Source organism: Oryza sativa, chromosome 12, assembly GCF_034140825.1.
Source record: "Oryza sativa Japonica Group chromosome 12, ASM3414082v1".
Taxonomy (NCBI): Eukaryota; Viridiplantae; Streptophyta; class Magnoliopsida; order Poales; family Poaceae; genus Oryza; species Oryza sativa.
In genome coordinates this window covers 25,754,579-25,781,439 of record NC_089046.1, presented here as the reverse complement: position 1 = coordinate 25,781,439, position 26,861 = coordinate 25,754,579, and the positions used below count along the sequence as shown (strand labels likewise).

Below are 26,861 nucleotides of genomic sequence, written 5' to 3'. Positions count from 1 at the left end.
CAATTAATATAATAGAAAGACACATGTCTACGCTATAAAATATCTTTTCTTTGAAAGAAAAAAGAAAATCTATGGCACGATTGTAATAGTAGGCATATTTATCCTGCTAATTCATATATGTTGGATGTAGCTAAGAGCCCCTTTGAAGTGGATTATTCCCATGGATTATTTACGCTATGAGCCTATGATTAAAAAAATGATTTTTCAAAAAAAAAGTACATCATTTTTGTTTATATGCTTGTTCTAAGATTTTACCCGTTAGGTTTTAATGTACAATATTCAGATGTCCCAAAAAAATATGTAGACCATCTGTCAGCGTTCATCGATATTTCTTGAGCTCCACAATATCGCAATCGATCCTACATGTAATATATAACAATATTTTTGAAAATGTAATAAATAACAATATTTTTGAAACTCATTAACTACATGACCATTGTTTGTTTCAACCTGCTGCACATAAGCACATTACGGATGCCCTCGCAGCTTAATTTCGTCGGACAATTGCACATTAGGATGGCCTTCTAACGTAAAATATATACAGTACAGGTCAAACTTAATTGTTACCCTTGTACTTAAGTTGCTGTACTTTGTTAATTGTTACCCTTGTACTTAAGTTGCTGTACTTTGTTAATTGTTACCCTTGTTCTTGCAAACGCAGGGTGTAGTGTTTATCAATCAGATGGAATACGAGCATATAGACAACCAATATTTTCAATTAGAAATTAAGAAAAAAAATCAAATTAGAGATAAGATCACAATTCATGACAGTATGATGCAAACTCTCAAAAAAGGAGAGCATTTCATGATCATTGCAATTTGCAAACTCCAACAGAACATTTTCCAGCACGATCAATTTTTTTGAAGGTTCCTATTTTGTACGCAAAATGAAAGATTCACAAAACTATATCCGATATTCTGATTGCTAGCCAAAAAAACAGAAAAGATATTCTGATTGCTAGCCAGAAAAACAGAAAAGAGGGGAAGAGAATAAAGGATCTACGGATTCAGACAGAAATTTAACATCTCCCCGAAAGTCTCCAGCCACACTAAACTTCCAAACGAAAGAAACAAAGTTACATCAATTTAAAGATTTGAGAACTTCTCAAATCGAACATGCAACATCCTACAGAGCTCTGGAGTCTCTGCCCAATCCAACAACCCAATATCAAAATTCTTAATGAACCGGCATGAGCATTCTTCTGATGGTTTGAGTTCAAACAAATCCAAGAATTCAGGTGTCATCGACCTGGGAATGGAAGACAAAGCTTGGAAATGTAGTGGTGATGTCCCTGCACACATGTGGCAAGATTAGCTTGTGCTATAGAAAAACAAAAGTGTCTACAACATTTTTATAGACTTGAACATTTTTATGAACACCTAATCTTTTTTAGGAAAAAAAATACTTCTTTAGTTAAGAACAAAAAAGGCAGTGTGTTATTTTTTGTCAATATATGAAGTGCTGTTGTATCTGTGAAGTGGATTGCTTGAATCTGAAACATGGAGCGACCAACTCATCCAGTAGTTCAACACATGTTTTTTTAGAAATAAAAATATGCGCAGTGAGTTGACAAGGCATGTATTTAAAATCATGAACTTGTTCTTTTCCTCTTACATATTATGGATTAGATAAAACAATTACTATTTAAAATCAAGAGATGATACAACATGCTCTCCTCACTCCTCCATGCGACTCTATGTGCATGCGCAATTTTAATTAGAGGATGCTTGATTTACACATTTCAAGCATGCATCTCTCTCCGTAACATTCTTTCCTTTGCAAGACATTGCAATGGCAAATAAAATTTGGAATGGGAATCCGAATCCAACCATTTTTGTTCAAGAACAGCAGTAAACATTGCCATTACAACTATCAAGATGAAAACTTAAGGTGTCCAACATTAAGTTGAGAGAATTCAGAATTGTGCCCAGATGTAAATAAAAGACAGGAACAAAAAGAGCCAAGCTATTAAAAATATACAGAGTATAAACAAAAAAAAAACATATCTTACTTGAGGTACTGGAGAGTCATGTTCTTCAGCAAAGAGGGATGACGAAGAACCAGATTGCGCCACTCTTCTTTATCAATTCTTCCATCATGCTTTGTGTCTGCCTCCTCAAATGTCTACAAATAAGAAAAAATAGTTTAGCATTGGAAGTTACAATTAAAAAGAAACAAGATAAACTGACCATATCTTATGCCAAGCCTATTGAGGATATGTCATCTAAATATCTATCTATTAAAAAAAAGTAATAGCACAAAATCAGTATTACTTCTATCAGTTTAAAAATAGTGCCATCCAGAACACATCTAATTAAACCACAATAATTTGTGCGAACATTATTGTCTATAATATATTAATATATAATTTGGATGAAAATGAAGAGTAAATTTATACATAAAATACTATGATAATATTACACATTTATAGTTCTTTTAGTACGTGTCATCTTATTGTTACAAATTGGCACATTTCTTACTATGTTTCACCAAGAAGTTCAATGTTTTTTTTACCAACATCTTATATAATAAGGAAACATACCGATGCAGTTTTTCATTTGCAAAGTAAATACAGTATATATGTAGTATGATAAGGCTAGGCTATACAAAAGTCTGACCTATATAAGCAGGCTGAGAATTACTGATTACCACAAAATACCAACTAAAAAAATACCATCCAATACAGGGTATAACCAAACACAACAAAATATAAATGGAAACCGTAACATACCTTATCGATTATGCTCTCTATAATTTCATCAGAAAGATTCATTCCAGACTCAGCAAGTGTAGCAACAACCATCTGCTTAACCTGATAAATCAATTTTATAAACTATAGATGAAGTAAAAGGAAATATCCTACCCAAAAGAATGACATCCACAACAAAACTATTTAAAATATTTAGCTTTGATAATGGCATATCAGCTATTTAAAGATTGGCAGATATAGTCATCATCTCTCAGCAACAAAGCCCAGTGCAATTCATTGGAATCAAAACCTAACTCACCTAAACGCAACATGATTAAGCTATTGCTGCTACTACGTGATTTAAAATCTTGTAAAATTCAACGACAGTGATCTGACAGTATTAATGAAAAAATGACATTTCTTTCTGCAGTATGCCATAACAAAACAACAAATATAGACCATCAAGTACAGAATAGTTACATGAATAAAACCACGATTTCATGTATCAGAAACAATAAAAGAAAATGTTGAATTAATCGAAGTGTGTGAGCCATATAGACAAGCCAACATGCTAGCTTGAAGGAGCACTGTGCAATGAGTAATTTGGCATCAATACCTCTTGTCTCTCAATATAGCCTTGTTGCTTGAGATCATATAACTGGAATGAAACTGCAAAAATTGCATAGCTTCTTCAGAATTTTTTGTTGAGAAAAGATAAGTAAACAAGAGAAAACCTGGAGGACAGCATAGAAGTCAGACTATCAACTTTAAGTCTACAATAAATACTTTTGCAAATAAGCTCCAAGCCATTATTGTGACAATACATAATTTAGAACTGCATAGATGAGGAGTAAAATATCTAGCTACAGTACGTCTGAACTCACAGTCAATCTTCTCATCAAGTGGAGCACTTGGATGAAATACTGAGAGTGCACGAGCAAATTCATCAAATCCTAAAATTCCATTGTGTTTTGTGTCAAACAAATCAAATACCTGTAAGAGCAGGGAGAATATTAAGAACATGAGGCAGCACGGAGATAAAGGCAAAATCTGCACTGACATCTATCATACAGCTATTTTTCTACAAAGAATTTGGTCACATGTAGCTTCAACTGATAAATGTAACAAGACAACAGTTGTGATGGACAGTATTAGCCATACAACAATACCAATTGATTTCAATGGAATTTAACTACAAAAATATATTTACACGATAAGGCATTCGCTTATAGTACGAATGGCCAATGAAAGGTACTACTCAAATTTGGATAACAAACGGATCAAAGCTCACAAATCAGAACTCAAATACAGAAGTGTGCTAGATGCAATGCAAAAGGTAAAAGACACTCATAATGATAGCATAATAACATAATAGCCAAAACACTTAAAACATGTGCAAAGTCCCAATTATGCATAATACAGCACTCCATCTGCGAAACATGAACATTGTGATTAAGGAAACTTGTAACTGATACAGACGAATCAAGTACACACGAGATGTAAAATGTAATACTGATGCTATAGCATAACAGTTCAAGAAATTTCACGTATAAAGTAATTAATGATTTGGTTACAAACAAACATGCATGAGGATTAACATTAAAAAAGGTACTAGATAAGATGTCGGAAAAGCCTAGAGAATTCTGGACAAGGCCAAATTAGAGCGGGAAATAATGAAATGGTGCAGGCCATAGGGCGGAAGACAAGCCATGGCAGGGAAATGACTAACCAACGGTCAGATGTTATTTGGAGACATGTTTGGCAGGAAACAATACAGGAAAGGAAAAATCCTAAATTAAAGCATATGCGGTATATAGCATATCCGAAACTTAGACCAATATAATCCTAGATAACTAATACTATTTCCATGCAATTAGAAGCATTCAATTTTGTCCAGTATAGTCAAATAGTCTCTAGTGTTCAATTGCTCATGCTTCATTGACTAGGCGCGCCTAAATCTGTCGCTTTTCAAAACTTCCAAAAGAGAAGAGCGCGATATACCGAATCAGAGCAACGGCATGCAGCACCATACAATAATTAACAAGTTTGCAATCAATGCAGACTTACACGGTCGGCGAACAGGCTCTCCTTCTTGCTGGTCTTGAACAGCGCCAACTGAAACTCCTCCTGCACAAGGTCAACGGACAAACACAGTCAGTGATTGCATACAGGTTCACAATAACATGCCTTCATCAATCAACCAATCAATCAATCCCAATTCTACGATACAAAATCGTGGCGCGAACAGAGGACTCCACACCAACCTTGTTAATCAGCCCGTCATCAATCACAGCACTGCTTATCTTCTTGAAGAGCTCGTACAGCGCCTCGACCTCGCTCACGCTGACTGCACAACACAAGGCCACAAAATCCAACCCAACCACACACACCAGTCAAATTCCCCCAATGAGACAGGCTCAGCAACAAAAGGAAGGAGGAGTACGGCGCCCCAACCAATGGCGAATGCGGCGGACTTACAGACGGTCTCCCTCGCGAGGACCTGGGGATCCTCGAGCCCCCGCGGCTGCTTCAGCTCGAGGTCGCAGCACTTGAACACGACCGCCAGCAGCTGCCTCACCCCGTCGAGACACTGCACCATGATACTCTCCCACCACCACCACCACCAACGCCCCCGCCCCCTCCGCCGCCAACTCCTCCTCCACCACCACCACCACCAACAACAACAACTCCGCCGCCGCAGACCTAGCTACTCACCGCGGCCGCCCATTCCGCGGCCCGAGCCGGTGCCAGGGGTTTCGATCTTCGATCCTGCAACCAAGCCCCAACCAGATCAATCAATCAATCAATCGCCATCGCAGAATAGAGTAGCCCTCCCTCCAACTCGACCGATCGAATCGGATCACAGAGCTGGGCCACGCGCACCTCAGGTGGAGAGAGCGAGAGAGAGAGAGGTTCCACGCCTCGCGGTGGAGGAGGTTAACCCGGAGCTCCGATCTCGCCGCCGCCGCCGAGGTGACGGGATTCGATAGCTAGCTAGGGCACGCGGGGTGAGATCGCGAAGGAAATTCGGGGGAGGAATCGAGGATGAACTGGCTGCGATGCGTATGCGTGTGCGCGTGCGTCTACTTGTACTCGCTTGGTTTCCGCATTTGGGGGGGGGGGGGGGGGCGAGGGGCGGGTTGCGGCGCGTGACTGCCGCTCTGCTCATGATTGGGGGGGCGTGGGTCGCTGGGCGGGTGGGGCCCACCACAACGGCGGAGGGAGAAGCGGGCCGCCGCGCAACGAACAAGCACGAGGAGGCAGGTGGAGGGAAGGGAAGCGGAGGGGGGAGAGAGAGACGCACGCGGACGCCCGCCGCCTAACCGAGTAACGGACTAACGGACGGACGGCCGCCAGATAGCGTGCCGTTTCTTCTGCCTGCGCTTTACTGCACTTTTTTTTTTCCGTTTGGAAGATTGATTTGAGTGTTCCAGACGTTCAGTCTCTCCGGTGGTCCGGTCTCCACACCTTTTCTTTTTTTTTCTTCCGTTGGAAACATGAATTTCACACGAGTTTTTTTTTTCTTACGCCTTTCATTTTATATTATAATTATTTTGATTTTAACCAAGTTTATATAAAAAATTATCAACATCTAGAACGTTAAATTAGTTTATAAAATGTATCATTGAATATATTTTAATAATATGTTTATTTTATGTGCTGAATGTTGCTATATTTCTTTTTAATAAATATACACAACTTATAATATGAAACGGAGGGAGTAGCAATAGTGTGACTAGCTACTGTTTTTTTAGTTTAAAAGCTATACGGGATGTTAAAACCGACGATGGAGGAACATGATCGTGGTCTGGAGGATGTCCATCGAACCAACGTCGGCTAATACAAACTATAGTGTTAAGTAGGCTGCACAATACCCCTAGCTTCGTATAAAACATACAAAACATATTATCGCAAACGAATGCAATAAATACGTATTTACCCTACTTACTATGTGTCGCCATGGTTTTGGCGCGACGCAAAACATGTTAAGTTTATGAATCTTTAATGATACAAGTTTTGCATCTAGTTCACCCTAGAAAAAAGGTTAACCATAGAGCCCTGAACTAATAATATTAGTTTTGTGAGATGGATAGGTTTTAGTATCTAGTGTTACCGAAATGTAATCAGAAGGGATATGTATTAATTTAGAAATTATCTTGCTATCCAAGTTTCACAATCTTCTTGGCTTCACCATTGATGGAACATACTATCACGGCGTATACAATAAATGATACTACACATTTGGTGTTGTTTACTTCCCCCATCCCAAAATATAAAGAATTTTGGAATAGAGGGAGTAGTACTTTTGTTGTGTTTTGGCGCGGAACATGTTTAATTCGATGAATATTCACATATACAATAAAAGTAAGTTTCCAATCTAATTGAATAAGGCCAATTGTAACATGCTAGTCAACCGTATTTAATGTTGTGGGTACGGATAAGTTCAAGTACCCACGTGTTACTATCAATTTCGTATCGCTTGCTTTTATACATGTTCCTTTTCTGTGCATCATTCAGATACCAAATGAGTCAACCTGCCACAAATTTCATGCCTTTCACTGTCAAGTGTCAAAGCCACCCAGTGTCCACTCAGCCTTTGCGTTTGATAAGTTTCAGCCACACAGCAAGGATAGCCATTGGCATCCAGGGGTCACCATCGGCCATGTAGAGCAACAAAGGTGGCAATTCATTGCGAGAATAAATGGACGAATCCGACGTGGGGATAAATGTGGTGAAGATTTAGTCAAGAGAGTTTGCAAGTACAACTGTAATATTAATACTTCCTCCGTTTCACAATGTAAGTTATTGTAGCATTTTCCACATTTATATTGATGTTAATGAATCTAGACATATATATCTATTAGATTGCTAGACTGATTTACATTATGAAACGGAGGAAGTAGAATTTATATCTTTGATTAATGTCCACATCAATGTCAGGCTTGAGTCGATGCTCTGCACACCTATTGTCATCATAGATAACCAGCTCTGGCACCACTTGTAAGATAAAAAACTATAGAACTGAAATTGCTTAAAATAGGCAAAATGAAACGCGATCAGGAGGGGGGATATGTGATAATACTATTTAGTTTTCATCAATTAATCTGGAGGCTTAGGTGAGATCATGTTATCAACAAGAAAAAGAAGTTTTTGTCACCCAACAGATCCAGTCTGTCAGACAGAACAGAACTGCTCACCTGATCCTGGGGTAGCATGCTGCCTTACTGAAATTAAAAATGGGACAGCTCTGGATTTTTATAAACAGAGAATGACTGTATGTGCCAGTCTATTAAGCGTGCAAAGACAAAAGGAGTAGAGTTGTTAACACAAGCTTCCAATTCATGCTTCACCTGCTTGGCTGCTTCCAAGACAATAGAATAGGGTAGCTTCTGATCCAGATCAACTCAGAATTCAGCAACTGGGCATTCCTTCCTGCCCTCATGAAGGAAATTATTCTTTTCCTTTTATAACTCCTTGTGATGTTGCAGGCAGATGCCATGGTCAGTTATCAGTGGTCAGTCGACTGCAGGTTTGCAACTTCAACTGCAAGGAACTTTCCCTTTGATTGTGTTCTAGACATGAACAAGATAATGGGGTTATAAATGTCTGAAAAAGTAATCACATAACATATTTTGATTTGGACGAAATAATCCAACTTGTCTTGCATTTCAGTTTTGACATCAATAAAATAGGGCAGCTATGACTATTAAAATTGAGCAAACTAGAGCTGAAAGAAAAGTGATACTAGATACAAATCCTATGTGCGCTTCGTCTCCACAGGGTATGCGCCATGTAGCTTTCTCCACAGGTGCAGCATCAAGATCTTTAAGCAACCATGAGCAGGATTCAGGAACAGTATCCTTCTTTCTGTAACGTAGAAGCAGATCTGGGCTACCAAACTCAACCGTCGCATAACCACTGGCATCAAGAGGCTACAAAATAACATCATCATAGTCTGCTAAGTGTCTTTCACAGAAATATTCTGACAAGGAGGCATATAACTAAAAGGCAGCGTATTGTCAGACAAATTTGAAAATTCTTTACAAAATCTGCACATGAGAAGTTGACCATGATATAAAACCTAAAATAGGACCAGATCAAGTAAAAGGCCACATGTTTTTTGACATGCTTCAGTTGTTTATACTAAATATGTAAAATTATATATATATATATATATATATATATATAGGTAAATTAACTGGTGCTACATGGAGTATGGGCTCCAAGATTCAAATTGAGTATATACCCAATTTGAATGAGTATGAATTTTTTTTAAATGTTTAGATATGAACATTAACTTCTTTACTAACAAGTTCAAACAAGTTTGAACTGAGTTTGAACTTTTTTTTGGTTAGATTTTGGTTCTAGGTATATAACATCCAAACATATAATTCGTTAGGTATGTAATAATGAATTGTGAAACAAAGTTGAGTTTGAGTTGTTTTGTTGTTAGGTATTTGTATGAATCAAATTCATATACCTAGATATCTACTTACAATTTGTAAATTTTTAAAAATTTGAGAGAATTTGTGTGTTTTATACCTTGGAGCCCGGGCACCATGGAGTCCCATATGGGTATATATATATATATATATATATATATATATATATATATATATATATATATATATATATATATATATATATATATATATATATATATATATATATATATATATATATATATATATATATATATATGAAGTGACCACAATATATCATAGGACTAGAACAATTCCAACTATTGCATGCATCCAACTTTGAAAACCAATTGGACAGAAACATATGGTGGGAGAACTATATATTACTTTCATTACACCATGTGAGTTATAAGGCATGTGCAGCAAAGAGAAAACATGCAAATGGCACAGCAGCGAACATGGTCACTGCCAGAGAACTTAGCTTATTTGTTTTCTTTATTTTGTTATTCCTTGAACCATCCACTAATTACATGTTGAAATTTCATATGCAAGTATTCTGCTACATATTGATGTTAGAATTCCATAGAAAAGCATTTTTAAGTGCACTCATAGATCTTTCTTTTCACAATCTGGCTTTGTTGATCACATCCTGCAGAGTGTCTCTTATGTATCCTGCCTTTAAAAGGTTTTAAAAATTCTCAAGTATATGCGAAAATATATATGATAGGGATGTACAGTTTGGGAAAGTTTCAAACTCAACTCCCAAAGTAAGAGGCAGACACGAAACAAAAAATATAGAACGAATGGTGATTTTCAGTGCTTAATTACTAATCTTCTGGCTTGTCCCTTTTTGGTATATTGATAAATAATACATTTGAAGCTAAATTTTGCCAGGATATGACATTGTTCTACCTTACTTCAATGTTCTTTTTAGTTATTCTGGAAACCTATTATGTCTGGATGTGCAAGAATGGTACATAAAGGTCACTGGTAATATATGGCCTGTGAATTAGAGGGGAAAAAAATGTAGCCATGATGTATTTCTCAGTGTCTATGGAGGCAAAATGTTCCCGTAAAACAAAGATGGAGCTAATAAACACGTGAGGTGTTGAATATTTCAGATTAAAAAAAATTCTCAAGTTGAGAAGGTAAACCTGAACAGTATCACTTCTATTATCATTTATAGAGAACATATGAATAGCAAATGGATCTCAAACAAAGGAAAAAAAAGCAATGTAGAATTGTAGAGAATGTTTTATATGAATACAGCAGAACCAAGTAATTACTTCAGAAAGTTCATTGAGAACCTTACTGGGTATCTAGCATGGAGAGGCAGGTCTATTACAAGGTTACAGTTCATCGATGCAAGTGGTGCGAGATCAACATGGATTTCCACAGATGACCGGTTGGATAGAGCCGAAGGCAGTTCAAGGTTGGTGTCTCCGAAAACAACCATATCAAGATATACTGCAGCATAGAAAACAAACTTGATGCAAAGAGAAGAATATTGCAGTTGTATGGTCTACCTCAATTTTCTTAGTTAGAAATCACCTTTCCGCTCAACAAAATGTTGTAGCTCAAATGGGTCAGCAAACACACCATTCGGGAGATTTTCTATTACCACCAGATTGGCATCATAGTTATCAAGGAAATTAACCATAGCATCTGCACAGTTAGCAAATTCCACATGATAGACTAGACGGCGATGAGAACCTTCACCAACCAGTTCCGAGTGCAATTCTGTAAGCATGGGTGCATCAAGATCATAATCAAGTCCTTTGCATGAGTCAGCAGAATCAGATGTTTCAGTCAAGTCACGATGTTGAGCAAGCTGGCCGATCAAGGTATCGAGGTATGAATCAGCGACATATCTCCTAGAGCACGGCATACACTTGTTGAATTTCTGGCTGGTACCTGCCTGTTCAGTACTATAATTAGTACTCACCCATGCGTACATGAACATTAGACAACTACTAGCTAATTAGGAGCAAAAATGTGCTTAAATATTCAAAGCAGCACTTACATAGTTATTAATAGCAAGGCATATTTTATATTGCAGACAATGTACAGTGAACTACCACTGCACTACATACCATCTAAGTCACTTACAGCAACCTAAATCTAACATGGGATAGCTTCAAAGTTCCTGCTCAATTTTGGGACTAACTACATCATCAACGAGAAAGACACTCCCACGAAGTAAATTATACCATTTCCACAGTTTTCTGTATTCTAATCTGCACTAATAATACAATGGAGCAGCAGCATGCCAGCATCTCCGTGAATTGGTCAATCAATTGACAGTAAACTAGGGGATTTGGCATTCATTCTCAAGTGCGCAGCCAAATCCAATTGAACAATTTAACACAATAACTCCGCATAAATCTGCAGAAAAATCAGTATGAGCCAAGAGCATCCACCACAGGTACCTGCCCAGGCGATGACGACGACGACGAGGCGGCCGCAACGCCCAAGACCCAAGCCACGACCACGACGAGCAGCCACGGTCCGCTCGCCGCGGCCATGGATTCTCTTTCAGCAGCAGGGCCTCTCACACAGAGCAGCCGCTCAGAGCGCCGGAGGCCGTGGTGGTCGAGCCGGATCTAACTACGGGGACGCCCGGTCGCAGGCGGCGGATCACAAACGGTAGCTCCTCCCTCCCTCAACTGTAGTACAACCGGCCAATCCTCCCTCCCACGATCCAACGGCAGCCGCCGGGGGGCAGTGTTGGGGATCGCCGTCAGGCCTCGCCGGCGGCGAGTGTGGTGGGGTAGAGGGAGAGGTGGGAGGCCGCGACGGCGACGGCGACGGCGGCGGCGGCGGCGGGAGCTCGCGAGTCGCGTGACCGTTTCCGGGGAAGACGACGGAGTGGGTCACAGATAAGGAGGGAGACGTGGAAGCGCTGTGAGACGTTGGATTTTAATCCGATGGCTGAAAAGGTTCGCAATATTTTGAGGAGAAAAATTCTTGCTCCTCTAGGGATTAATATTTCTTCTATCCACAAATATAAGGCATTTCTAGCGTATAAATTTAACTACAAATATTAGCATTTTCTAGTGTACTTTTGTTATAGTTCCCTGCATTTGTGGACAAAAAATGTATTTGACGTTTTGGACGAGATTTTATCAATTTTTTGAAATTCGACCATCAGTTTTAATTTAAAATAGTATTATAAAATACAATAAGTTTATGATGTTGCGATAACACATTATGAGACAAATCTACATACGACATTTATTTTGTGTTTAAAAAAGCATTTGAGAAACTATTAATGATATGTATTTTCAACAGTTTGATGGAATCTTATCCAAACGTCAAATATTTATACATTACCATTGGTTTCATTCCTTCAAAAATAAAAATGAAATTATTGGAGTGAATGAAATAAATACATTCAGATACAAAAGGTGTTACATAAGTACATAACTCAGCAAAATTATCTTCTGATTGCCTGTTCTTTTCCAAGGATGTGTTCACTGTGAAAAACTATAAAACCTCTCTATAGGAAGACTTACATGTATTATTTCAAAGACAACAAGAAAGCATTGGTGCAATTTATGTCCTATTCAATCCTCTTCTTTCTTTTCTCAATTTACTGTAAATTAATGCTACCATGATGAGGGTATATGTAACTCCAATAATCTCCAAATATGCATCAATCCTCACAATTGAGGAATGATCAATATGGGAAAGACCCTGTCATTTTCATATGATTAAGGGTACTTCTCAGGCCATAGCTTTCGACAGCCCGATTGGCAGCTCGAAAACCATCTCCGTATGCCTCAGATGAATCCGTTTCGATCTGATGTTTGATGAATGCTCCGAGCTTCTTCTCGAATTCGGTCTTTGCGCCCTTCTTTGATGTGGTTGGAGTTGAAGATGACGACGACGAAGATGCCACTGAGGTGGCTGATATGTCGATACTAGAACCAAAGATGATCTCTGACTCGAGCCACATGTGGGAAAGAACTTGGCATATGCCTTCTTCAACCTGAGGACTAAGAGACCGAAATCCTAGAGAGAGAGAAAAAAAAGATGTTACTAACACTGATTGGAAAGGGAACATGGAGGTGGCATGAAGTAATGGAAGTGCACATGATTGTTTGCCAGAACAATGAGCAGAGTAAATGTACCTTTCAGACGTAGATAAGCATGCATCATTTCATGGGCGAGAATTGAGCCAGTTTGTAATCTGCATGACAAGCACGTTATAACGACAGTGATTAGTGGTATGTTCCGTTTTTTCGGACTCTGATGTAACATGAGTTGATTATGAAAGATTCTAACAAAAACTTTGGTCAGTACTAAAGGAAAAACTAAAACTTATACAATGTACCTCGGCAACCCATATAATATCAGGATTGCAGTCACTTCACATCGTCTTTCCAGCTTATATGGTGCTGTGATCATATCTATAATTCTGTTTCCCGGTCCAATTATTGGTCTTCTTAAGATCTGGATGCATTACATTATTCATCACATGCATATTTTTTGTGTCTGCCAGTTATCAAATTTATGCAGTAACAAGGCGGTATTTAACTCACCGTTCTGACAATTTGCTCTTCAGAAAGACATAGTCCCCTTGTTTCAGGAAGATGATGCCCCTGAGATGACAGAAATTGAAAACCTTGTAAGTTCAAAATATACTAACATTCTGCGCAAAAACATAACAAAACTCTCATGTTCATGCCACTTACATTTTTCTCAGTTTCTAAAGCCTCATTTAGAGCCTGTCTCTCAACCAAGAGTATTGGAACTTGTTGCTCCACTTTCATGTTCAGACCTTCAAAAAATTCCTGAATGTCCATATACAGCTGTTGACACTCTGGTGTATCCATTATTGAAGAATTGAGACATTCCAAGCAGAGTTTCCTCCCATCATCTAATGTGATGTATTTGATGTCCATCGGCTGAATTTCAGAAGGATGAAAAGAAATGAATTACTAGTTCATCCACAAATGTATACTGAAATTCATAAGTGCCATATAAATGTCACATAGTTAATCACATCTGATCACTAGAGAAAAGAAGTAATTACATAATTAATTGAAATAACCACTAGTGACACAGGAGCTACTTGCTAGCTGTTAGGCAGTCCTATGCTGAGCCAGATATTGACACAGAAGTTACTTCTTTGCTTTTAGAATGCTTGAGAAGTTTCTGTTGAATTCTACATTGAGCCAGCTTTTCAAGAACCTATCACTAATTGCAAGCTATTGCTGAGAAATGAAATAATAAGAATGGGAATATGGGAACCCCAGTTACAGCACTATCTGCATCTATATAAACTGGTGATGAAATGATCGCATAGATTCAAAACAAATTTAAATTGTTATTTTCCAAATGGTAGTCAAAACTGGCTGGTTTCTTTCCAGGAACAAGAAGTGACAAGCTGGGGAAACTGGTCTCATTGAGGATCTAGATCCCTGCACTGACCTCCATTCTTTCACAACTGCAACACCTAGGAGTGCCATCATCTTCATGGGAAGGACAGTACTTTTGCATCCAGAATGGATGTGCTCGGTATTCGATCAGCCCATTCCTGTTCGTTGGAATCTGTGTATGAAATGCAACAGTCTCAATTCAAGACAGATCAGGAATGTAACTCCAACTAACACGTCCATGCACATTCTGAGCATGGAATTCATTCACTTACAAAGTTCTTGCAGACATCACATTTTGGATGGAAAAAATCTTTGTAGCATGATTTGTGGTATGGCTGATCTTCATGCATAGCAAACTGAAATAGAAGAAAATAAGTATAAAACATTACATCTGATTGTAAGGACGGTTAGTGGTGATATAATAGGGTGTAATACCTCATACTCAGAGATGGGCTTGTTACAAGCAAAACACCTGAAGCACTGAGGATGCCATACTGAATCCATACAGCTAAGAAAACGTCCATGACCAATTGGGTTTTTGCATCCAGCACAAGTTCTGCAAAATCGGGAATGAAAAAAAAAAGGACTGTAGCTGTCATCATTAAATCAAGACTAACAAATAAACAAGATCTTTGCATGATTGCATCAGAAATGTGGAGCAGATCATCCCATGACTGCATGGCATGCGCAACATGCTACGAAGTACTAATCCTTTTTATGCACATTCATCAGGACAAGAACATGCATATTGAATATATTTCTCAAGTAGAAGAAGAACATATGCTGAGAAAAATAAATTTGGATACTGTGATTACAAAGTTACTTTGCCAACAACTGGCTGTTATTTTTTTTTCGGGGGGGGGGGGGTGAGGGTGGGGTGGGTGGGGGGTAGGATGGAGGTAGGAGATTCTGTTAATCCAACACTGTAAACAAAATAATGAACCATAATCCAATTTACATAGCATCCGATAGGCACCTGGATCCACTTGAGGCAAATAGAATCGGAGGCAGCTCTCTTGGGGGCTCTGATGGAACATTCTCAACAGGAATATTCTGACGTGGAGGAGAGTCAGCATTAAGGCTCTCCTGGAGAGCTCGTGCAAGTTGTTCATCTTCCTCCAAATTATAATCGATATCTACATTGAAACAAAAATGGAAATGGTAGCATACCACACTCTTAGTCTGTTTGTACTGGATCATTTTCTTTTCCACAGTCCTTGTTCTCAAGGAGATAAATATCACTATAATGAACAACTAGATAAGATGATACAAATGCTCAGGATAGTACTAACCAACAGCTTTTCCCTTATTTTGTTCTTCTGATAAAGACAGTGCAATAGCACGATCTATATCTTCATTATCACTTTCATCATACGCTCCCTACAGCAATCAAGATGCAACACTGAGTGACCATTCTTTTATCTCAGGAATAGGCATTCTACAGATCGAGGTTTAATCACTTAGAACAATGATTTCTCTGAGAGAAACTTAGAACAATATGTGCAGATAACAACATAAAAGGCAAGAAACTAACTCTGGCGTTATCTGATGAATGACCTTCATGCCAGCTTCCATCATAATGGCCCCTTGAAACTCTATTTACTGAACCTTTAAATATTTTATTTAACCAACCCATGACTCGAGGTTATCTGAGGGTCGAATTTTCTGTAGCCTGCAGCAGAGAACAAAATGGATTTAGAAATAAAACTTGGAGAAGTTTGTGCAATCAGATATGTTCTTTTAAAAAAACTTTGCAGATAGTCCAATCATAGATGAATGATCTGAACCATTTATAAACACCAGTATAAAAATAAACTATTTTACATATTTTTACAAAGTGGTGTTTGTGATTAAAAAAATCAATATATAGTGTTTCTGCATGTCTTGTTTATATAAACTTATTGACTACCTCAAAGTAGTCCTAACATGCATACATGACATTCAGATTTTCCTTTACAATCCAATCGTACTATCAACATGTTCTTTTTTTTTCTTTTGCGGGGAATACTATCAACATGTTATTAATCAGAATATGTAATACACAATAGAATAAGACATTTTAAAAATATAAATCAGTAAGGAACCTTCACTGGATGAAACTATTAGTCTAAGAATACATGTTGAATTCAGCACAATGGGGTTGAAATTTCTATATCATCATGCAGAAAACATGGAACAGAGGTGATCAGCCAGCACATCATATGTCCAACTACATGCCCCTCTCACCTGTTACACTATGAATTCACAGAAGGAAATAAAACAAAAAGAAAAACGAACCAAACGCAACAAAACAACCCTATATCAGTAAAATTTGGTATGCTTGGAATCCTACAGAAACTTTGAACTAAGAGAAGCTCTGATGCAGTTCTGCTTAAACAATTGGTCGACTTCCTGACAACAACTGAGACCAAGTTGGCCAACCCATGTTATGATACAACCACGTTAGGTAACAACCCAATATATTTAATCACCAGGCACTTAACAAGAGGAGATAAAATATTCGTGAGAAATTATTCCTATGGTCATCCTCCTCACCGAAAGAGGGCATTAAGAGCAACCAAGAAACACACATTGAGATAAAAAAAAAAACAAGGTGCAATTCTGTAAGAACATGCATTACGATTTCTTGCAACTGGCAAGTAATGACCAAATTGTCAAGCATGATTCCTATGCAGCAGTTATACATATTTCTAAGTCAGTGCTCAGTGGCAAAAGGGGAGCTTTTAGTCCCTAAACTTACCAGAAGACAAAAATCTCACAAACTTTTCGCCAATCGAGAACGTTTCCAGTACTTCAGAAAACCAAAGCTGAAAAGGAAGCAAAGCAGGTTAGCACAAGAAAGCTGGAAAACTATGAAGTCTGAACTGAAAAAGAGCAACTCAAATTGTCCTAGCATCTAAGAAATCAAGAAGCATTCACAGACCTTGAGCCTGCAACAAACTAGGAATTCAGTTCGCCGTCGATCGCCTCGCCTCCCGCTCAGTCCGCTGTGATCAAACAGAAGCAAATCAAATCAAATCACTGAGCCCAACACCAAGACAGCATAAGAACACCTAACTTTACCATTCAACGAACCTTTCACCTCGAAGTGACCCTGAAACTCCCACAAGAAACTCCAATTCTCTGTAGTCCCGATTGACCACGCACCAAGAACCGAGACAAAGGGTAACTAATCGAGCTCGGGACAGGCGAACCACCGGCCACGGACAGCTCCGGTTCTTGATCTCTCCCCACCCAAGAACGCCTTCCACAGGATAAAGAAAAGAAGAAGAAGAATAATAAGAGGCGAGAAGGGATGAGACGGAGACGCGAGAGAGACCCTTGAGCCGGCGAGGCGACAGGTAGGAATCCAGGGGGAGGGGAAAGAGGACAAGGGAGGTGAAGGAAGCGTGACATGGACGGGAAGGAGGAGGCGGACTTGCTGGCCTGGTGCCTCTGCGCCTGGGTCAAAGAAAAAAGGGTGACGTCCACCTCGTGCCCGCACAGGTGGCGCGGTGACGTCTCGCTTGTGCGCCCGCGCGCGCGGCGGGCGGCGCGGGAGGCGTCTGCCCCCACGTGGGGGCGGCGCACGCCGCCGCCGCGCCCGGCGTCGCATTCCGTCGAACGCCTCGCGGGCGAAGCGGGGTGTGTGTGCTGCGTAGTAATTGGAAGGAAAAAGGCGAGGGAGACCGTGCGAGTCGTGGTGGAGTGTTGACTCGCAAGTTGACTAGTCAACGGTATTAGGAAGTACTCGTCACATTCCTCGTGATCACAATCCGCATATTTTTCAACCAGGTTGGAAAATTGAAAATTTTGGAATGCACAAGTTATCATGATAATAGGTTGGTTGCTTATCAATTTTGAAGAAAATTTGTCAAAGTTCATTGGATTTTTTTTTTTGAGAATTACATAGTACAACGCAGACACTCATTTGTCAAAGTTCATTGGATTTTTTTTTTGAGAATTACACAGTACAACGCAGACACTCATAACGCACGCGCACTCACCCCTATGAACCCCTACCCCTATGAGCAAATCCTGGAGAGATTGACGAAGTCACCACAGGCGCCTCGCTACGCACGCGCACTCAAATCCTGGAGAGATTGACGAAGTCACCACAGGCGCCTCGCTACGCACGCGCACTCACCCCTATGAACACACGTACGCAAACCCTACCCCTATGAGCAAATCCTGGAGAGATTGACGAAGTCACCACAGGCGCCTCGCTACGCACGCGCACTCACCCCTATGAACACACGTACGCAAACCCTACCCCTATGACGAAGTCACCACAGGCGCCTCGCTGTCGACGGGTACGTCGCCTACCACTGAAAGCACAACGCCGTTAAATCCTGGAAAATTCGCTCCCACGGGGAGTCGAACCCAGGACCTCAGGTGCTACTGAGGCTCTTGTAACCACTAGGCTATAGGCCCTTTCGCAAAGTTCATTGGTTTTGATAGAATTATTGTCTGGTTTTTGTTATTGCTACATGTCGATAATACCGATTGTCTAGTAGTTGTTGATAAAGCCTACCCCACTCTCATTCATTATCTAAAAAAAATCCATTCTAGTTTTTTATTTTGCGATGACGACAACCGTTGAATCCAACTGGGGGAGAGGTACTCGACCTCTGAAGCGATCTAGCCAACGATGTGGATGGTGTCGGTAGAGTGGGGTCAACCAAACAATATATATACGTTGCCAACATGCTTGATGTTGGCGGAGCAATGGTACGAGTGGCAAGTTGCCAAGTAGGCGGCAAGCGAAAGCCTTCCCTTGCGCTTGTTGGGTCGACAACGACGACACTTCCAAGGACCATGACCACTCCTTAACGGCATTTTTTTTGCACCCTGCCCTCCGTTGGCGGGATCCTCCGGGTAAAAACTAAGTCCAAATCCACACATGGGTGGTGGCGACACTTTTGACGTCCCGTTCTCTTTGGAGGTGTCGTTTAGGAGATTTCATTTTTCATCTATTAGCCTTCAGGCAGTTGGAGTGTTTTGGATTATGGCGGGTATGTACAAGGGACTTCTCTCTCGCCCTCTCCTTGGCTAGTGGTGTCCGGGAGGCTGCGGGTGTTTTCAAATGATTGGAGGTGTTGGGGGTAGTTTAGTCGTGGCTCTCTTGTAGGTTTGGTGGTGTCCGGTCGCACTGAGTGATGGTTAATGCGGCGCTACTTCTTTAGTGTGAGTGGGCGCTATCGGTGTGTGGTGGTGTGTTTTGTTTTCTATTTTTATTGGTTATAACCTTACAGGGTTATAGTCTTCTTGTTCATTTAAAGAAAATGATTTCGAGTAAAATTGATCTATGCTCTGTTCATACAAAGTAATTTTATGGTGGTTTCTATGACTAAATATTTTGAAAAAAAATAAATGGGTGTGCTGTATACAATGTTATATGCTTTTTAGTTAGAACTAATCATATCTAAAGGCATTTACAAAAAATGTAGAAAACATATGTAAGTTAGCCATTGCCCTTTTAATATGTACTCCTATATGATTTCATAAGTAGATCTCTAATTTGATTTTTTTAAAAGCACGTCACATTTGATCATTTTCCGAGATTTTATTTATATAATGCCTCTACAAAGAAGTAGTAATGCAGTGTGCTCAGTGCCTACAGAGTAAAATATATTTTGGTGGGTTACTTTTTTTTTAAGGAAGGATTGTGATAAAAATTGAGTAATGTAACAGTAAAATATAGTTTCTCCTTGACTGCAATACAAACTAAAGATTCACGTTCCATCATCGGATGCCTCGTACGTGGTTTGTACAAGGTTTAAATTAATTAAACAAGTAGTTCCACACTTTCATATTATAAGAGAAAAGTACAGTTACAGCAACATGCAGATGAAAGCATAAACATACTAGGTTGCAACCTTGCAATTGGAAGAGACACATGTAATGTAAGTCCATATACACATGCCAAGTTGCATAATGCTTTCACAAACATTTGAGTGAGCAGAGAGAATGCTGATATTCAAGAACATGAATTATTGAAATTATAGTATAAACAATATACCACAAAATCAAGTAGCGTTTCCTCTTCCAAACCACAGCCCAAGTAATCTAATTTGTTATTGAGCCCACAATATGTTTAGGTGAAGGCACACATCAAAGCAATTCTTTTGCCAGAATCTCAACTCTTAAGACACATCATGTGGACAGCTCATGTTAGGTACTCACAACTTAGGAGTCACCCAACTTAGGAGTCACATTATTTAACTTCTTCTTAAGATAATGAAAAGTTGTTTACATTTTTCTCAACCATCCTTCTGACAAAGGGATCACTCAGCTGAATTTTGACCCTTTTCAGCTTATTCAAGATGGTAATCTCCCCCTGGTAAGGCACATGCTTTTCTTTCTCCAGATGCTCACCACTGAAGATTTTTACTGAATCAGATTCCATCTTGACAGCAAAGCTTTCATCATGTTGGGACTGAAGTACTGAGTTACAACCCACACTATAATGCTGCGAATTTGGTATGTAGCACATCTTTTGGATGAACAAGATCCTGAACATGCCGGGAAATTCTTACTTACCTCAACTTCCCTGAGCTGAACAATCTGATCAAGGCATACCTCATGAGTCATCGATGGAGACGCTTGACAAAAGATGATAGCAGCTTTGCCTTTTCAATTCATTCTGTAAGGTGGAGCTTCCACTAACATCAAGACCAAAAAAATCACCATTGGCATCCCACTGAAGCTGATGCACACCGAGCTCTTTACTTTCCCCCTAATCATGCCCAACAACATCCAACTGCAAGTTTATCCACCACATCTGTCCAAAATCAAGGTAGAGAGTAGCAAAGCCAAATCATTACTTCAAAGAAATACTGTGTAAAAGTTTTGGCATAACGATTACCGATCAAGATTTTACATGCAAGCTAAGCATGCACTCTTATACAAATCTCTGGTGCACTTTGCATGATAACTCTAATCTGACCTCATGTCCATCATCAGATTGACCAAGACAATCTCCCAAAGAATCTACGATAAGCTAAATGCACTACTCTTCCCTATATTTTCAAGATGAATTTTTTGGGGGAACACCGAACACGCAAAAGGTCCGCTTGTCTTTTCAAGATGAACTTCTGTCTGATCATAAAACATTACCTTGCCTGACTGACATAAGGCCTGACAAAAGTCCTTCTCCACCATACTTCAAATGCCCTCTGGAGATTAGGGCAATTATCCCCTAACTTCAAGAATCTCCCAAGCCATGCCAGTAACATGGACCGCTGATCTTCCAAGGGAAGTGTCAGGATTGTCTGCCCGATCCCTTCCTCGACGAGCTTCCTATCGAATGACCGGCAGCTGCATTGTAACCATGAGTAGTCATCAATGAGTGGTTGCAGCCAGACTTGCAAGAGGAGAAGACGGGTGTTCTTGGATGGAAGCATCTCTCCTCTTCCAATTCCGACAAAAAGCCTTGCTGTGATACAGCTAACAGTGTGACGAGAGGCAACCGGCAATTTTCCATGTAATTCTGCAATCTTGCTTTGGTTTGCCCATAGAGCCACAAAATCATCGCAGATGCGCTGGTTAACCAATATCTCAACCAACCAGAGGAGATTATCTGTCTCCAGAGTTATTTGCCGTGTAAGTTCAACAGAAAATTCTTGTCCCGTCGCTTCTGAAAACAGTAGTCGAAGTCTGTCTAAGCAACCTTGGCATGAACTGTACAATAATTCTGAACTGATGTCTGATGATCCATCTGTGCAATGGTTGCTGTCTTTCAGAAGATTCAGAACAAGGGCTTTCATTTCCCGACGCGCCCTGTCATCAGTGCTCTTCAACACCATCTCCATTATAAGAGCTAATGTATCAGTTGGTGATTTTAGATTGTCAGAAGTAATTCTTTTCAGCAGAGGACTAACTCCATAAGCCTTGCTCTGAAGATGCCGTATCGAGGACACAACATTGTCTTCTTCCTCACCAACCCAAGGAACAGCTTCCAAATAATCCAAGCATGACTTGACACATGCGTGGAAACCAAGCGACTCGGCAACCTACAAAATTTCCCCCATTTTAAAAACGATCAATATGACAAAAAGGAGTGCTTAAGATCACTACAAAAAAAAACAAATTTCACCCTCAAATACTACTATTCATCAGAAGGAAAACACATAACCAAAGCAATGATCAGATAATCAGATTGATGTGTTTATGTTCTATTTCTCGCATAATCGAAGTCTCAAAATTTTTAGTAAGATCGCGAAGAACATTTTGCACAATGTCTGAAACAAGAACACACACAGAGAGAGTTCACTGCAATGTGGAATTCAGATCATCTGCAAATATTACCTTCATGATGCGAAGAACACGCGAGACATTCTGCTTGAGCAGCTTGTGCTTGGCCTCGTCGCAGTACATGAGCCCGACGGTTTCCACATAGATCTCAGCGTCGTCGCAGTCATGGATCTCCAGGCACGAGCCATGGCCATGGCCACCGGAGCCGGAGGAGGAGGAGGAGGAGGAGAGCTTCTCGGCGAAGAAGGCGCTGCTCCGGCGGAGCACGTCCCCGTGCACGCTCATCCTCACCGCGATCCCTTCCTTGCCGTACAGCACCACCGTCACGTCGCTCGTCTCCGGCTGCCCGAACCCCACGCAGATCTTGTGCCTCTCCGCCTCCGCCTCCGCCGCCGCCGGCTGCGGCGGCGGCTCGTCGGGAGCGTCGCCGGCGACCGGCTCGCTCAGGACCGAGGGGGCCCTCGACGGCGGCGCGGATGGGGTCGTCGTCTTGTGCTGCTGCGGCGGCGGCGTCGGCGGCGGAGGCTTGTGGTTGCCGCCGCCGCCGTGGTGGTGGGGGTTGTTCTTGAGGCTCTTGTGGAGCGCCGCCGGCGACGGGCAGCACCAGAATCCCTCCGGCGTGACGGCGATCGGCACGGCCCGCATCCTCGCCGAGGCATCCACCCTCTTCGCCCTCGTCTCCTCCATCTCACATCCGATTCTTCACACGCACCTCGAAGATTTTTCTTCTCCTGAAAAGAAAATTTTCTGCGCGAGATCAAGAACACAAATCTGACAAAGGAAGAATATTACTCCGAACGCCAACTGCATTGCATGGACGCGAAATTGGGAGAACGAAAAAGGTTTGAAAGGACCAACAAAAATCCGGGGTTTTCGCATCCAGAAAATTAAAAGAACAGAAAAGATCTCTACTACTAATTGGGAAGAACAACACAACAGCAAAATGGCAGCTCGAAATAATACAGATTACTGATAACACAACACAAGAAGCAAGATTTCACCTCGAAAAACCACCACCACCGCAACAACACAAAGAAGAAGAAGAGCTCCAAGAAGCAATCCTTGTGTCCTAGTACGAATCAAGGAGATGAACTGATGAAGTGAACGAACGAAGTATAAATTGCTTGCTTTCAGCTCACAGCAGCTACTCGTAGCTACCACATCGGGTACATTCCGGTACACGCTGCCCTAGCAGAGCAGCAGAGTGGTAGTACTACCACTAGTGGTTAACCGAATCCAATGCCTTGTCCTTACTGTTGTGTGTTAACCGAGAGCAAGCAGGCGTGGGTTTTTGTGTCCTTTGCTGCAAGGACACTCACACCCGTCCCCATTTTCACTCCACCTTCACACTGCAGCTTCACTGTTCCAGATGGATCATGGATGGCCAAGGCCAACTCATGTTTCTTTCTTTGCTTCTCCTTCAGAATTCAGAATTCAGATTGATTCTTGGCATGGTTTACTTTCCCAAGAATGGTGAATTTTAGTGGTAAACTTAGTACTAGCAGACAAGTAAGGTTTAGGTTGGAGTATAATACTAAAATTTTGTTTGGAAGTTGGGCAAAGACAAATGACACTGGATTATTTGGAGTGCAGGAACATCTTTCTTGAGATGTGAATAGAAAAAAAACAGCATGGATTGCTGTACTGCACTCTTTTGTTAGTCCCAAAAACCAATCATGTGTGAAAAGAAATGGGAGATGGCAGGAAAAGATGTGGGTGGCATGCATTATCTATGACAGTTTTTTAAGATACAAAGATGAGAGGAAAGTGCTTGATAATTGTGTGGTTTGCTTTCACATCAGATGAGAGTATGTGATGATGAGATTGAGAGGCCCACAGACACAGTGAGCAAGAATAAAGTGTAAATTGCTAGTACTGGATTAGTGGTTCAAAACACCAGATTGATGTCCCTCTTAACATCAGACCAGGAGATTACACCTCACACCAACCCTCTGCATTATATTGAGTGGATCATAATTCATACCCTCCCACAAGTTTGCCCCCAATAGAATTTAGTGTGCCATTTATGGTGTTGTTTGTACACTTGTACTGCATCAGATATCTCTTTTTATTATTGGGGAATTATTTGCGGATAATTTTTAAAAGGTCTTATTTCTCCAAAAACTTTTCTGCATCAATATTGTTCAGACCACTTGTTCAAAAGAACAAGCTATTTGTTAGGTTCATAATATATTAGTATTTAATTCATCCATGTAAAGAAATCCATCATCTACCAACCTTTCAACCATATTTCATCAAAAGACCTAAAGAATTTTTTTTTCTACTATCATTCTCATGAGCAGAGATAAGGAGAGAGCTGAGATGACATTACTACAAGCTGGGCCATGCACAAGGCAAGGCATGGGAGTGACTGACTGACATGAGTGGCCTGTACCAGTTGGATCTAGATTCTGAACAAACCGCATCAGGGACTGTGTAGAGCTTTGGCTTGTTTTCACATCTCCCTTTTTCTTTTCTTGCTCTTTTTTAGATAATAAAATTCCTTTCCTTGTTCTTGAGAAAGGCTTGCTTCTTTTCGCATCACACTTGAATTGCAGGACTATTTTTCCCAAGAAAACATGATGATGGCTCATCTGATTATTTCAATCGAGCTGAGTTTTTTTTTTCCAGTTCAGAGGAAAAATGCATAGCATATGGCCTGTTAAACTAGGGCAATCTGAGAGAAAGGTACATTTTTTTACAGCACCCTCTGATAGGATCAGAATCTGTCTCATAATCACTCATGAACTGGCTCCCAAATTTTCCTTTTATACTAGTTAGAAATGGAAAAAAACTAAAGTTAATGATAAGTTAATCATAAATCAGAAGTAGTGGTTACTGTTCTTTTAAAAAGAAGAACAGAAGTAGAAGTAAGAATGGCACACAAAAGTAAGAGCCGCGTGCAACACTATCATCAAATCCATTGTCGTCTAGTCCGGTTAGGATATCTGGCTTTCACCCAGACGACCCGGGTTCAAATCCCGGCAATGGAATTCTTTTTCATGATTTTTTCCCCTAAATATCACATTTCACTTGCTATCATTCTTTTGAAATTGTGATAGAATGAACAAGTTGTGCACTTCCGATCCTTTTGAAATTGCTTCACCAAAACAGCTACCTTATGTCATGGGATTTGTAGAAATCTTGTGGAGAACATGTTTCCGGCATTTCAGTATGATGATGAATTGCAAATTAAAATATCATCGCTATCAAGCCCATGTCCTGATGAGATGCTCATCTTACATTTTTGAAGCTTTGCTAATGAGATTCATGATAAGTCGCAGAAATATTATCGCCAACCTATAGAAGATGCAAAATGGAGTATATAGGTTTCAATCTTCCAAACAAGCAAAGCATAAGAACGGTACTGCGATTTTGTTTACTCTCCAGCGTTTTCAACCTGTCGATGAGCCAAGTATGTACGTACCGGAGCATCACGTCGCCGGCAGCCGCCGCCGCCGCCGCCTCGATCTCGCGCGGCCATCGTTCCGCTGCCGCTTGATGTCACGGCGAAGCGGCGGCGATCTCTCCGGCGAGGGATTCGGCGCCGTTGCAGGTCCTACGTCCTCGGGGAGGGCGCGTGCGCTGCGGCGGTGGCGGCGGCGAGGGGGTCGCCGGCGGAGAGGCGGAGACGGACGGCGAGCAGACGGCGCCGCTTGGTTTTCCTTTTTACCCCTCGTATTGTTTGATATTTACGTTTATGCCCTCCAAGAAATGGAACGCGATGGTAGCGATCCCGAACCGTCCGATCAAAATCGTGCGTTCCAGATTCACTAGGGAACAAGAGCAGATATGCCGTGTTGATTTCGTAAAACCCCTTTGTGCATTTCTAGAATTCTAGCTGAGTAATTAATTCACTTTGATCATGTCAATTGTCAAAGTTAGAGATGGTCACTTTTGCATAGCTTCTCTGTTCTTGTATCATTCTTGCATGAAATGTTTTCTCTGAATTTCCTCTCTAATAGTGTGTCATGCACTGCTACTGTTTCTGATTAACTGATCCTGAACTTGAAAACCCTTTACTATCATTGAGCATAGTTTTTTTCCCTAAATATTATACTGTAAATGTGTTCTTCACTGAGCACAAACTTGCATTGTGATGATGGTGCATGTTCCTTTCAAATGTTTCA

At 40.5% G+C, this 26,861-nt stretch overlaps 4 protein-coding genes, 1 long non-coding RNA gene and 1 other non-coding gene across 8 annotated transcripts; 1 reads left to right on the top strand and 5 right to left on the bottom strand.

Annotated features, from left to right (window-relative positions):
* Positions 1 to 776: 776 nt before the first annotated feature.
* LOC4352701 (calcineurin B-like protein 2) lies at positions 777 to 5,818 on the bottom strand. The gene is made up of 9 exons (NM_001423608.1): positions 5,574 to 5,818; positions 5,169 to 5,459; positions 4,955 to 5,037; positions 4,758 to 4,817; positions 3,575 to 3,683; positions 3,307 to 3,359; positions 2,733 to 2,813; positions 2,013 to 2,125; positions 777 to 1,292 (listed from the first exon to the last, which is right to left on the bottom strand). The coding sequence occupies exons 2-9, from the start codon at positions 5,287 to 5,289 to the stop codon at positions 1,235 to 1,237; spliced, it is 678 nt and encodes a 225-aa protein (NP_001410537.1). The 5' UTR covers positions 5,290 to 5,459; positions 5,574 to 5,818; the 3' UTR covers positions 777 to 1,234.
* A 2,098-nt stretch (positions 5,819 to 7,916) lies between these two features.
* Positions 7,917 to 12,005, bottom strand: LOC4352700 (uncharacterized). 2 transcript variants are annotated; one of them, XM_015762907.3, is made up of 4 exons: positions 11,542 to 12,005; positions 10,664 to 11,030; positions 10,425 to 10,579; positions 7,917 to 8,623 (listed from the first exon to the last, which is right to left on the bottom strand). In XM_015762907.3, the coding sequence occupies exons 1-4, from the start codon at positions 11,635 to 11,637 to the stop codon at positions 8,372 to 8,374; spliced, it is 870 nt and encodes a 289-aa protein (XP_015618393.1). In that variant the 5' UTR covers positions 11,638 to 12,005; the 3' UTR covers positions 7,917 to 8,371. The 2 variants fall into 2 exon arrangements, with proteins under 2 accessions (XP_015618393.1, XP_066162425.1); XM_066306328.1 differs by having other exon boundaries at positions 10,664 to 11,026.
* Positions 12,006 to 12,415: 410 nt separating this feature from the next.
* LOC4352699 (protein DA1-related 1) lies at positions 12,416 to 18,156 on the bottom strand. The gene is made up of 14 exons (XM_015762602.3): positions 17,572 to 18,156; positions 17,420 to 17,483; positions 17,237 to 17,303; positions 16,031 to 16,168; positions 15,789 to 15,876; positions 15,473 to 15,632; positions 14,932 to 15,052; positions 14,769 to 14,852; positions 14,549 to 14,668; positions 13,810 to 14,022; positions 13,657 to 13,716; positions 13,449 to 13,567; positions 13,246 to 13,304; positions 12,416 to 13,126 (listed from the first exon to the last, which is right to left on the bottom strand). Exons 4-14 carry the CDS (start codon positions 16,130 to 16,132, stop codon positions 12,792 to 12,794), a joined length of 1,461 nt encoding a protein of 486 aa, XP_015618088.1. The 5' UTR covers positions 16,133 to 16,168; positions 17,237 to 17,303; positions 17,420 to 17,483; positions 17,572 to 18,156; the 3' UTR covers positions 12,416 to 12,791.
* A 2,293-nt stretch (positions 18,157 to 20,449) lies between these two features.
* LOC4352697 (BTB/POZ domain-containing protein At3g50780) lies at positions 20,450 to 23,969 on the bottom strand. Of its 2 annotated transcripts, none has more exons than XM_015765305.3 (4): positions 23,733 to 23,969; positions 22,786 to 23,478; positions 21,595 to 22,490; positions 20,450 to 21,259 (listed from the first exon to the last, which is right to left on the bottom strand). In XM_015765305.3, the coding sequence occupies exons 2-4, from the start codon at positions 23,416 to 23,418 to the stop codon at positions 21,247 to 21,249; spliced, it is 1,542 nt and encodes a 513-aa protein (XP_015620791.1). In that variant the 5' UTR covers positions 23,419 to 23,478; positions 23,733 to 23,969; the 3' UTR covers positions 20,450 to 21,246. The 2 variants fall into 2 exon arrangements, with proteins under 2 accessions (XP_015620791.1, XP_015620790.1); XM_015765304.3 differs by having other exon boundaries at positions 22,786 to 23,462.
* Positions 23,970 to 25,650: 1,681 nt separating this feature from the next.
* On the top strand, positions 25,651 to 25,724 carry TRNAE-UUC (transfer RNA glutamic acid (anticodon UUC)). Its single transcript has one exon. It is a non-coding gene; the product is annotated as a tRNA-Glu (tRNA).
* Positions 25,725 to 25,906: 182 nt separating this feature from the next.
* LOC136354790 (uncharacterized) lies at positions 25,907 to 26,408 on the bottom strand. The gene is made up of 2 exons (XR_010738564.1): positions 26,159 to 26,408; positions 25,907 to 26,031 (listed from the first exon to the last, which is right to left on the bottom strand). It is a non-coding gene; the product is annotated as an uncharacterized lncRNA (long non-coding RNA).
* Between the last annotated feature and the right edge of the window lie 453 nt (positions 26,409 to 26,861).